The sequence below is a fragment of the Saimiri boliviensis genome, chromosome 13, assembly GCF_048565385.1.
Source record: "Saimiri boliviensis isolate mSaiBol1 chromosome 13, mSaiBol1.pri, whole genome shotgun sequence".
NCBI classification, from domain to species: Eukaryota; Metazoa; Chordata; class Mammalia; order Primates; family Cebidae; genus Saimiri; species Saimiri boliviensis.
The window spans coordinates 98,433,230-98,446,417 of NC_133461.1; the positions used below are offsets into that span (position 1 = coordinate 98,433,230).

Here is a 13,188-nt window from a genome sequence, read left to right on the forward strand (position 1 = left end):
AAAAAGACAGAAGAAAGCCAACAGTACCAATGGTTACTGTGAAGCAAAACAATACATGCATCATCCTGCTGTGGGATGTGCTGGGTTTTGGGTCAGGGAGATGAAGAACAGATGTGTTATATCAAAAACCAAATAAACAGGGAAAGGAATTATCAACTGGGCAAAAGATGCTGTGGTATGATTGGTTTTTAAATAACTTACATTGGGCCTAAAAATGGATGTCAAGGCAGCAACTTAAATAAATTTATGACAGTGGTGAAAGATCTGAAAACTGTTAAAACATTGATGTAAGAAATGGAAAGTGTTACAAATAAGTGGACAATACATGTTCATGGATTAGAAAACTCAATGTTGTTTAATCATCCATACTACCCAAATGATCTATAGATTCAATGCAATGCCTATTAAAATGCCAATGACATTTTTCACCAAAATAGAGAAAACAATTCTAAAATTTGCATGGAACCACAAAAGACCTCAAATAACCAAAGAGATCTTTAGCAAAACAAACAAAAAGAACAAAGTTGAAGGCATTGTACTACTTGATTTTAAAATATATTACAAAGGTATAGTAAGCAAAACGGAATGGTCATGACATAAAAAAAGATAAATTGATGGAATGAAATAGGGTCTCAGCAATGATTTCTTGGCTATGGCCCCAAAAGCACAGGCAACAAAAGCAAAAATATATAAGATTACATCAGACTAAAAAGGTTCTGTACAACAAAGGAAACAATGAACAGAGTGAAGAAACAACTACAGGATGAGAGATCAATATCCAAAAGATCCAAGGTTTTGGTTAATATCCAAAATACACAGAAAGTCATACATCTCAACAGCAGATAATCAAATAGTCCAATTAAGATGGACACACAGGCAAGGGGCCTGAAGAACAGACACTTCTCAAAAGGAGACATCAAAGCGGCCAACAGATATACAAAAATAGTGTGTTGTCAACATCACTCATCAGGGAAATACAAATCAAAGCCACAATACAATATCACTTCACACCTTTAAGAATGGCTATTAGCCAAAATACAAAGAATAGCAAGTGTTGATGATGATGGGGAGAAAAAGGGACGCTGGTACACTGTCAGTGGGAATGGAAATTAGTACAGCCATTTGGAAAACAGGATGGAGGTTCCTCACAAAAAATAGAGCAACTATATGAGCTGGCAATCCCATTATTGGGTGTATATCCAAAGGAAATGACATCAGTATGTTGAAGAGACATCTTCTCTCCCATGTGTACTGGAGCATTATTTACAATGGTCAAGACATGGAATCAACCTAAATGTCCATCGATGCTTGAAAACATATAGAAAACGTGGTAACACAGACACAATGGAATACTATTCGGCCTTAACAAAGAAGGAAATTCTGTCATTTGTGACAGCATGGATGAACCTGGAGGATACTATGCTAAGTGAAATAAGCCAGGCACAAAAGACAAACACCTCACCATCTCACACATGTGGAATCTGAAAAAGTTGATCTCAGTGAGGTAGAGAGTAGAATGGTGATTACCAGGGCTGAAGTTGGATGCTGGGTCGGGGAGATGTTGGTCAAAGGATACAAAGGATGTTGGTCAAAATTTCAGTTAGACCAGGGGAAAAATTCAAGAGATGTCTTGTGGGGCATGGTGACTACAGTTAGTAAAACAATGTGTTGTACACTCCTTCCTTCTATTCACAGGGAATATCTTCCATGGAGCAAATTGCACATACTCAGGTTCCTGATATAAATTGGGGTGGTATTGCAGATAAGCCAGGCACATATGCTTTAGATCTGTCTAGATTACTTGTAATACCTAATACAATACACATGCTATGTAAGTAAGTGCTATACTGCATTGCCTTTTATCTACCTTTATTGATGTAGTATCACTTTTATTGTTTTTTTCACATATTTTTGATCTGCAGTTTGTTGTGACCAGATGCAGAACCCACAGAAAAGCAAGACTATAGAACCTACACATAAAAAGGACAGAGAGGGCTTATGCCAGGGCTCTGTATCCAGAGAGCTGAAAATTGCTAAGAGCAGATATTAAGTGTTCTTACCACAAATATATAAGTATGTGAATTAGCTGGATTTGGGCATTCCACAATGCATACATAGTTCAAAACGTCATGAGGTATACCATAAATATATACAATGTTTATCTGTTAATAAAATAAATTGATTTTTAAAAATAAAAGTGCACCTGCTGGACACTCCTCCTTGAGGCTGGACCTTTGTGGCTGTTGTTTCACTGTCTCCTGGGGAGCTTTGTACAGCGGGGCGTTGTCGATAGGGGCACCTTGGACCTGTGGGGACAAAGCATAGATGGGCGTGAGTGGCTTCCAGACCTCACCTCTCCCAGGCTCCATCTCACACTCCCTTCACCCCAAGTGACAAAAGCCATCAGAGCTTAAACCGTTTTTCCAGCTCCAAACCTTCATTCTTTTGTATGTGTGTCTGTCCCTTGGCCTGTTAGGGCAGCTATTTTCTATAAAGAAAAACTCCTCTGTATCCTTTCCTCATATTATAACATAAAATACCTTTACCCCAGAAAATGTGAGCAAGAAGAGTTATTTGTTTTCCTTTTGACAGAGTCTTGCCATGTTGCCCAGGCTGGAACGCAGCAGCTATTCACAGGTGTGATCATAGTCCACTACAGCCTGGAACTTCTGGCCTCTAGTGATCCTCCTGCCTCAGTCTCCCAAGTAACTTGGGTAACAGTTACTCACCACTGTGGTTGGCAAGAAAACATTTTATAAGAATAAACACACACACACACACACGAGAGAGAGAGAGAGAGAGAGAGAGAGAGAGAGAGAGAGAGAGAGATATGAGCCCTTCAAGCAGAAATAGCATCTAATATATTTAGTTTGGTCAAGTGTTTAATTAACCAATGGGTGAATTCTCTCTCTCACACACACAAACACACACAGACACACATATAAACATACATGTTTTCACAAATGAGGGTTATAATATATATAACCTTAAAGAAAGTCAGGATATAGCATCCAACATAAGTAATTAATTTCTGCTTTACAAAGGACTTTGACAAGCTGTTCCCACTAAATATCAAAGTGTCGCAGAAAAGGATGAACCAGCAATTCAGGGACTCTGGCCATGATCTTTGTGTTATAAATGACGACTAGAAGACAACTGGAGAAATCGGAATAGAGGCTACGTTACACGTATTAGATAGTGGTAATGTGTTAATGTTAATTTCCTTGTTTGTAGAAAGCACACACAAAAAATTCAATAATAGCATTCATCATGTCAACAACTATTATTCAAATTTTTTTTGGATTCTTTTTTTTAACTTTTCTTAAACTGAGATTGTTGTAAAGTACAAAATTAATTGTAAACTTAAATTCAATTACATTTTATCTAATTTTGCTTCTGAGCAAAAACAAAATGGTTACAAAAAAAGCTACTTACCTTGGGCTCAGTTCAACTGCCTGGATCTAAACAAGACAAAATGTAGTGTTGGTCCCCATCAAGGCCTGCCAAGTAGTTGTTGACAGTGAAGCTAAGGCATGTTTCCCAAATCCTTCCTTCACGGGCTGGGCTCCCTCTAGGTTCAGGTAATGTCTGTGTCTCCTTTCTCTGCTCTCACATTGTTACTCTCTCTCACCCAACGATGGGTTTATAAGGTTTTATTTTTTAACCCTTTCAGAAGGTCAACTTTTCATTTTGTCAATTTATTATTATTATTATTATTTCTTGGAGATGGTGTCTCCCTCTGTCATCTAGTTAAAGTGCAGTGGCGTAATCTCTGCTCACTACAACCTCTGCCTTTTCTGCCTCCCGAGGTCAAGTGGTCCTCCCTCCTCAGTCCCCCAAGTGGTGGGGACCACAGATAGGCATGTGCCCCAACACTCAGCTAATATTTGTATATTTCTTACAGCTGGGATTTCGCCTTGTTGCCCAGACAGGTCTAACTCGCGACCTCAAGCATTCTGCCTGCCTGGGTCTCCCAAAGTACTGGGATTACAGGCGTAAGCTACCACACACAGTCCATTTTGTTAATTCTTTTTGCAGGTTTCATTCTGTTTCCTTGATTTATGTTCCTCTTTGTTACTTTGTTTGGTTGAATTTTTTTTTTTTTTTTTTTTTTTTTGAGATCAAGTCTCACTCTGTCGCCAGGCTGGAGTGCAGTGGCACGATCTCAGCTCACCGCAACCTCCACCTCCCAGGTTCAAGTGATTCTCCTGCCTCAGCTTCCCAAGTATGTGGGACTACAGGCAGGTACCACCACCCCCAGCTAATTTTTTACATTTTCAATAGAGACTTGGTTTCAACCATGTTGGCCAGGATGGTCTCAATCTCTTGATCTCATAATCCGTCCACCTCAGCCTCCCACAAATGCTGAGATTACAATCGGGAGCCACTGCACCCAGCATGTTTGATTTAAATTTACACTTATATTTTATGATTGATTAATGTAGATCTTTAGGCCATAGGTTTCACATTTTTTTCTTTTTTTGACAGTTTTAATGAGACAACAGTTTACATCATTAATAATAACGATTATTCATATATTTTACCCACTTAAAGTCTACATTTCCATAGTTTTTAATATGCTCACAGCTATGCAATCATCACTATAATCAATCTCAGAATATTTTCATCACTCCAAAAAGGAACTGCATATCCTTCAGTAGTAACTCCCCACCTCCCCAACCCCCAGTTCTTTCACAGGAACACTGAAAGCTGAATATTTCACCCCAGCACTGTTAGCCACTTCCCACCAGTTTTTGTGTTATATTGTCCTTATTATTTATTTTGAAATATTTTCCTCCCCTTTTTACTTCTTCTCTGAAGCACAGATTTCTTCCAAGTGTGTTGTTCAATAACCAAATTTTAGAGTTCTCTGTAGATACTGTTACTGATTTCCAGTTTAGTTTCATTAAGTTTAGAGATCATATTGTATGTTTTATAGCCCCAAACCTGGTCTACCTTGGCAAAAGTATCATGAGCATAGAAAGGAATGAGTGTTCAGTGGACGTTCTACTCCTCCTCTTTAAACGTCAGTTAAATCTAAGTGGTTGAGAGTGTTCATATCGCTTGCCGCTTAGCTGGTGTTTTCATCTGAGTTCTATCAAATGCGGAGAAAGGGGAGATGTAATCTCCTTTTCATTCTACTTTTGCATCATGTGTTTTTAAGCTGTATTAAAAACATGGCAAAACCCTATCTCTACTAAATACACAAACATTAGCCGGGCATGGCGCGGGCACCTGTAATCCCAGCTACTTGGGAGGCTGAAGCAGAAGAATCGCTTGAAACTAGGAGGCGGAGGTTGCAGTGAGCCAAGATTGCACCACTGCACTCTACTCTGGGTGACAGAGCAAGACAGCATCTCAAGAAAAAAAAAAAAAGTATGTGCTTTTCTCCTGTGCACCTGTCTCATGTCGATTTATTTCTCAGGCCCAGCCAAAAAAAAAAAGGAGCCCTTAAAGGGAAGCTTAGCTTCCCTCCAGGAACCCTCAGTTGTGACTATAACCAAACAACAGCCTTAGGCCAACAATACCACATTCTGTGGCTTTGCACCAGGGCGGCCTCCCTCCAGCACGGCCTCTGTGGAGGAGGAGAAGCAAGTGGGACCTCAGGCCTCCCTCATGCTACTTCCTATTAGTGATATGATCCCTGCTGCCACCTCTCCCACCACACTATGGGCTTCAGGGAACAGGATTCACATGGGACTCGTTTGTCCTCCCTGGCTCCAGCAGACTCCAGGCACAGGTGTTCTCAGAGTCAAGGGCTCACTGCCTAAATCCTGGGTGAATCCTTTCCCCCCCAAGCCCATAAGGTGAGCGCAGTGGTGGCCTCAGCTCACCGCTTAAGGACAGGCTCCAGTCTGCGGCACAGGGAGGGGACCCCAGAGAGCCTGTGGACTCTGCTGAGGAACCACAGGAGCTCCCAGAGGGCCAAGTGCAGAGCAGAGATCTGCACCGAGAAACAGCTGCTCAGAGAACTCTAGCCCTGCAGAGGCACAAATATGTTGCTATTATACAGGAGGTGAGGCCCAAAATGCTAGAGACATTGCTCCTAAATCTCATTTTTGCCACTTGTAAAACAGAAAACAACCCGCCCTCCTCTCCCCGGGTTGTTAGGAAAATCCACCACATGACGATGTGCAGTCTCTGGCTGGGAGCAGGACACCAGCTGCCCAACAGCACAGGCTCGGGGCAGGGCACCGTCCCCACTGTCCCCATCTCCAACCTGGAAGCTAGAGCCTCAATGCTCTGTCACTCCTGGATACAGGACAGAGGACCAGAACTGGGGCTGTGGCCCCTCCATAGAGGCTGCGTGAGCACCCATCTACAGCCGTGTAGATGGAGACCCTTCCTGCTCACTCCTAAAACAGCAACCTGGATTGGGCGTCTACCAGGAGGACAACTGGAAGTGAGACAGGTGAACCAGGCTGTGGCCCTGCAGTGCCATCGCTGTCCTCACTTGAAGTCTGGCTCCTCTGTTCCTCCATGGCTCCTCCCCATGGCGCTCCACCCCAGTCTTCAAAGGCTTCTGCCCCAAGTTCAGGGAGCCCGTACCGAGGTGCAGGTAGGGGCAGGTGAAGCCTCTGCTGAGTGGAGGACACGTGTCCTCAGGATCCAGTCCAGAGTGACTGACACCAGCCCTGAGGATATGATTTGTCCTCCGACACCTGCAAACACAGCCCTCTGAGGTTTACACAGGGCTGCTGAAGATATGTTATCTCCTCTTCATTTTACAGGCAGGAGCTGGGGCCACACCAGAGTCACAGAGCTGACTCTGAGGAAGCACGGCAGGGCCCGGCTGTCCCAGCCTCCAATTCCAGGAGTCCTTGATAGCCTGAGAGTCCGGGATTCTGAACCTTAGTAACTTCTCGATTCCTACTTTGATAGAGAGAGAGGTGGGGGGTGGAAGGACCTGACCCAGAGATTGGGCCAAACCAGCACTGACAGAGCCAGAACTGGGGTCAGGAACTGAGCTCAGCCCCAGGCTCATCTGATGTCATCCTGACAGCCTGAGGCCACAGACCTTATCTCTATTCACAGGCATGGCAGGTGGCAGCGACTGGCCCCAGCTGACCACGGTTTCCCAAGTGCACAGCTGGGAATTCAGTCTCCCTGCCGCCCTCCCCTGCTGTCTCATCTGGGGTCTCCAGGTCATGTACTCCCAGTATCAAAAAACTCCTGCATCCTTGAAAATCCCTAATACCATGAAGGAATGAAAATGCATAACAATGTGATGCGTCATGTTTTACTCCTTAGACTAGTAAAGAATGAAAGCTAAGGGTAGCCAGGGTGTAGGGACACAGGCATGTTTGTAGACCAGGTGTGGGTGTAAGCTGGCTTCAATGGTCTTTTGGAGGAAAATTTGTGAACATCTACAGAAACTTCTGAAGTCACTTATCCCACAGAAGTAGAAGTAAAATTCTACTTCTAAAGAGTTGTCCAATAAGCTGGTGCACATGGACATGTGGACACAAGATACACACAAGGTTATTTAGAACAATGCTGGTGGAATCAGCAGAGGCAAAGTCAGGATGGGATCTCACCAGCTGCTCCTAGGTGGCAACAGTGAATTAAACTGTGACTCACCCACGCAGTAAAATACAATACCTTGTTAAAAAGATGATGAATCTGAATGTACTGCCTGAGAACATCTAATGTGATTTGTGTTCGCTCCAAAGTTTTTAAAAGCGATTGTGCATTGAAATGCATTTATGAAGGCAAGACTGACGGAGGGATTAAAGCCTCCTTTGGGACATAGAGAGCTCACATTCCCAAAACTGTGAAATTCAGGCTGCTGACCTGTGTACACAGGTCACCCACACATTCTCTCTTCAGGACCACTGTCGTGACACAGCCATTCCCCGAGCTGCCTTCAAGGAAGGTCCACCCACTATAAACTATTTCAGAAGTTAGTTGTATCATTTTTGACATGGTGAAAATGTGACTGCAACCTTGTTTTGCTCCCCCCACAACCCCACCCCACCTTCCCAGCTCTTCTTTTGTATTATATAAGGAACCTTAGAAAGTGCTGTTGGCAAAAACCTCAATCACTCTGAAAAAGTCCTGGAAGTCTGCAACTTGTATGTATGTATGCATGTATGCATTTACTTATTTATTTATTTATTTGAGACAGAGTCTCGGTCCGTTGCCCAGGATGGAGTGCAAATGACGCAGTCTCGGCTCACGGCAACCTCCACCTCCCGGATTCAAGCAATTCTCTTGCCTCAGTCTCCCGAGTAGCTGCGCTTCCGGCTAATTTTTGTATTTTTTTAGTAGAGAAGGGGTTTCGTCATCTTGGACACGCTGATCTTGAACTCCAGACTTCCTGATCCAAAAGTGCTGTGATTACAGGCGTGAGTCACCACACCTCAGCCTTCCGAAGTGCTTGGATTTACAGGCGCGCCAGGCCCATTTTATTTATAACATGTCCTCGCTGTGCACACCGCTATCAATCTGTTTCCAAAGCCAACTCACAAGGAGAAACTACACACCATTTATGCTGAAAGAAGGCGCCAGCCCTGAGTCCTGCCTGTGGGAGGCAGAAGGGACACGGGTGGCCACGGAAGACACTGACCGCGAACACGTTGGTTTGCAGCTTCCTGCCCTTCCCCGGACACTTTCAGAGCAGAGGAAATGGAAGTGGTAAAATAGCCGTCGTCGGAAAGCTCTTTCAGTGGGTGTTAAATCAGTCTTCGAGAAACATGTTTTACAGTGTAAAAACCAGGTTACTGTTACTAAATAACGAAAGAGGCAACGTCTCTGCGGCTTCCCGAGGTTTCACACAGAAATTTCCATCTTGACTCCACCCCTCCATTGTTTCTGGAACTCTCTACGGGGCAGCTCAGTGCGGTCCTTGCCGCAGGGGACAACCGGGGGGAGCGGGCGCGCTGCTCTGTCGCGGCCGGGTCGCTCCAGCCCAGCCCGGGACCCAGTTCTTCCAGGAATCGCAGCCGCAGCCACCCGGGCCAGGCATCCCCGCCGCGTCCCCCTCCCCGTCCCCTCTCCCCTTGGCCCTTCCCGGCCTGCGCCAGGCGCGTTCTTTCCCAGCCACCGACCGCGGCGGGGACTTACCGGCAGGTGACCAAGGAGCAGGAAGATGACGAAGAAAAGGGTCTTGCGGCCTGGAGCCATGACCCGGTTCCCGGCGCCGTCCTGGGTCCTGGGTCGCGCCCTGCTCAAGCCGTCGAGGCGGCCGGGACGCTCTGTCCCCGAAGTTCCACGAGGCGGAGGGGGGAGGAGGTTGTACCTCCTGAACTTTGGGTCAAAAGCCCCAAAATCAATCAGAAATCCTCCGGAAATCCTTAGTTGGCCGGCGCCGAGAACTTCCCACCCCCGCTCTGCGTGGACCCGAGCGCGCGGCCCGCTTTTATGCCTGGGGCGGGGCGTGGTCTCGGGAAGGGTGGGTACCTGGACCGACAGAAACTAGTTCTGGCCGGCAGCGGTGACCCGGGAAGTGTGGTTTGATTCCGGGTGATGCCCAGGCTGTGGACCGCACAAGGCGAAGCAGGGCGGGAGCCTGCTCCCTCCCCCGGACCCCTGTCTCTCCTCTTCCTTTTTTTTTTTTTTTAATATATATCTATGTTTTATTACACTTTAGGTTCTGCAGTACATGGCATATGTGAAGAACATGCAGAATTGTTGCATCGGTACATAAATGGCAATGTGGTTTTCTGCCGCCATCCCCATCACCTATATCTGGCATTTTCCGCCATGTTATCCCTCCCTAACTCTCTACTCCTCACTGTCCTTCTCCTAGTCTCCCCGACAGACCTCAGTGTATGACGCTCCCCTCCCTGTGTCCAAGTATTCTCATTGTTCGACACCTGCTTATGAGTGAGAACATGTGGTGGTTGATTTTCTGTTGTTGTGTCAGTTTGCTGAGAATGATGGTTTCAAGGTTCATCCATGTCCCTACAAAGGACACGAACTCTTCATTTTTTATGGCTGCATAGTATTCCGTGGTGGATATGTGTCATATTTCCCGTGTCCACGCTATCATCGATGGGCATTTTGGTTGGTTCCAAGTCTTTGCTATTGTAAACAGTGCTGCAGTGAACATACATTTGCATGTGTCTTTATAATAATAGAACCATTTATAATCCTTTGGATATATACCCAGTAATGGGATTGCTGGGTCAAATGCAATTTCTGTTTCTAGGTCCTTGAGGAATCACCACACTGTCTTCCACAATGGTTGAACTAATTTACACTCCCACCAACAGTGTAAAATTGTTCCTGTTTCTCCACATCCTCTCCAGCATCTGTTGTCTCCAGATTTTTAAATGATGGCCATTCTATCATGAGATGGTAACTCAATGTAGTTTTGATTTGCATTTCTCTAATGAGCAGTGATGATGAGCATTTATTCATGTTTGTTGGCCTCATATATGTCTTCTTTAGAAAAGTGTCTGTTCATATCCTTCACCCACTTTTGAATGGCTTTGTTTGCTTTTTTCTTATAAATCTGTTTTAGTTCTTTGTAGATTGTGGATATAAGTCCTTTGTCAGATGGGTAGATTGCGAAAATTTTTTCCCATTCTGTTGGTTGCCAGATCACTCTAATGATTGTTTCTTTTGCTCTGCAGAAGCTGTGGAGTTTAATTAGATCCAATTTGTCTATTTTGGCTTTTGTTGCCAGTGCTTTTTGTGCTTTAGTCATGAAGTCCTTGCCTATGCCTATGTCCTGAATGGTTTTGCCTAGGTGTTCTTCTAGGGTTTTTTATGGTGTTAGGTCTTATATTTAAGTCTTTAATCCATCTGGAGCTAATTTTAGTGTAAGGTGTCAGGGAGGGGGTCCAGTTTCTGCTTTCTGCACCTGACTAGCCAGTTTTCCCAACATCATTTATTAAACACGGAATCCTTTCCCCACTGCTTGTTTTTGTCGGGTTTGTCAAAGATCAGATGATTGTAGATGTGTGGCATTGCTTCTGAGGCCTCTGTTCTGTTCCATTGGTCTATATCTCTGTTTTGGTACCAGTACCATGCTGTGTTGATTACTGTAGCCTTGTAGTATAGTTTGCGGTCAGGTAGCATGATGCCTCCAGCTTTGTTCTTTTTGCTTAGAATTGACTTGTCTATGTAGGCTCTCTTTTGGTTCCATATGAAGTTTAAGGTGGCTTTTTCTAGTTCTGTGAAGAGGGTCATAGGTAGCTTGATGGGCATAGCATTGAATCTATAAATTACTTTGGGTAGTGTGGCCATTTTCACAATATTGATTGTTCCTAACCATGAGCATGGAATGTTTTTCCATCTGTTTGTGTCCTCTCTATTTCCTTGGGCAGTGGTTCGTAGTTCTCCTTGAAGTGGTCCTTTACATCCTTTGTTTGTTGTATTCCTAGGTATTTTATTCTCTTTGTAGCAATTGTGAATGGCAGTTCGTTCTTGATTTGGCTCTCTTTAAGTCTGTTATTGGTATATAGAAATGCATGTGATTTTTGCACATTGATTTTGTATCCTGAGACTTTGCTGAAGTTGCTTATCAGTTTCAGGAGATTTTGGGCTGAGACAATGGGGTCTTCTAAATATACAATCATGTCATCTGCAGATAGAGACAATTTGACCTCCTCCTTTCCTAATTGAATACCCTTTATTTCTTTTTCTTGCCTGATTGCTCTGGCTAGAACTTCCAATACTATATTGAATAGGAGTGGTGACAGAGGGCATCCTTGTCTAGTGCCAGATTTCAAAGGGAATGCTTCCAGTTTTTCCCATTCAGTATGATATTGGCTGTGGGTTTGTCATAAATAGCTTTTATTATTTTGAGATACTTTCTGTCGACACCTAGTTTATTGAGAGTTTTTAGCATAAAGGGCTGTTGAATTTTGTCAAAGGCCTTCTCTGCATCTATTGAGATAATCATGTGGTTTTTGTCTTTGGTTCTGTTTATGTGGTGGATTATGTTTATAGACTTGTGTATGTTGAACCAGCCTTGCATCCCCAGGATGAAGCCTACTTGATTGTGATGGATAATCTTTTTGATGTGCTATTGCAATTGGTTTGCCAGTACTTTGTTGAAGATTTTTTCATCTATGTTCATCATGGATATTGGCCTGAAGTTTTCTTTCCTTGTTGAGTCTCTGCTGGGTTTGGTATCAGGATGATGTTGGTCTCATAAAATGATTTGGGAAGGACTCCCTCTTTCTGTATTGTTTGGAATAGTTTCAGAAGGATTGGCTACAACTGTAAGTGCTGGAAGCAGTGGTGACTCCTAAGCCAGAAACTGAGACAATGTGTTGAGACATTCTGTCAGTTTTCTTAAGGACCTGATGGGTGTGCGTTGTGCTTTGCCACACCTGGCAAAATAGAAGCTAACAGTATATGCAGCTATATTGCCTGATATGGTTTGGATATGTGTCCCCTCCAGGAAGTGAGGGACACTGACAAAGGACCACCTTTGTCACACTGCTATAAAGAATGACCCGAACCTGGGTAATTTATAAAGGAAAGAGGCTTAATTGACTCACAGTTCCACATGGCTGGGGAGGCCTCAGGAAACTTACAGTCATGGTGGAAGGCGATGGGGAAGCAGGCACCTTCTTCACAAACTGGCAGGAGGGAGAGAATAGAGTGAAAGAGGAACCAACAAACCCTTTAAAACCACCAGATGTCGGGAGAACTTACTCGCTGTAAGGAGAACAGCCTGAGGAAACCACCCCCATGATCTAGTCACTGCCCCCAGCTCCCTCCCTTTTCATGTGGGTATTACAAGTTGAGATGAGATTTGTGTGGGGACACAGAGCCAAACCATGTCAGACCACCTACTTGTGATTGCCCCTGAAGAGGGGGGCGTCTTGTGGGATGGACTCCTTAACCTGTGGGGTCGGCCAGACCTCTGACTAGCGTCAGAAGTGAATTCATTTAGGGGATACTCATGTGAGGTGGGAGAATTGGTCAGAGTGGGAAAAACCCACACAACTGTTCACAGAAGCATACTGAACTGTTAACATATTGATCAGTGTAGGCTGAGCCCAGTGGCTCAGGCTTGTAATCCCAAGATGTTGGACGCCAAGGCAGGCAAATTATGAGGTCAGGAGATCCAGACCATCCTGACTAACACAGGGAAATCCCATCTCTAATAGAAATACAAAAAATTAGCTGGGCGTGGTGGCACGTGCCTGTAATCTCAGCTACTTGGGAGGCTGAGGCAGAAGAATAGCTTGAACCTGGGAGGTGGAGGTTGCAGTGAGCCAAGAT

General features: G+C 44.4%; 1 protein-coding gene across 1 annotated transcript in view; it reads right to left on the reverse strand.

Moving 5' to 3' along the window:
• Positions 1-13,188, reverse strand: part of LOC101044555 (tumor necrosis factor receptor superfamily member 10D-like) — a 37,891-nt gene that overhangs the window by 13,693 nt on the left and 11,010 nt on the right. The window contains exons 2-3 of the mRNA XM_074384245.1: positions 9,067-9,402; positions 2,204-2,306 (exon numbers count right to left, since the gene is read on the reverse strand). Of these exons, the coding sequence (XP_074240346.1) occupies positions 2,204-2,306; positions 9,067-9,402 (439 nt within the window). The remainder of the gene's footprint in view (positions 1-2,203; positions 2,307-9,066; positions 9,403-13,188) is intronic.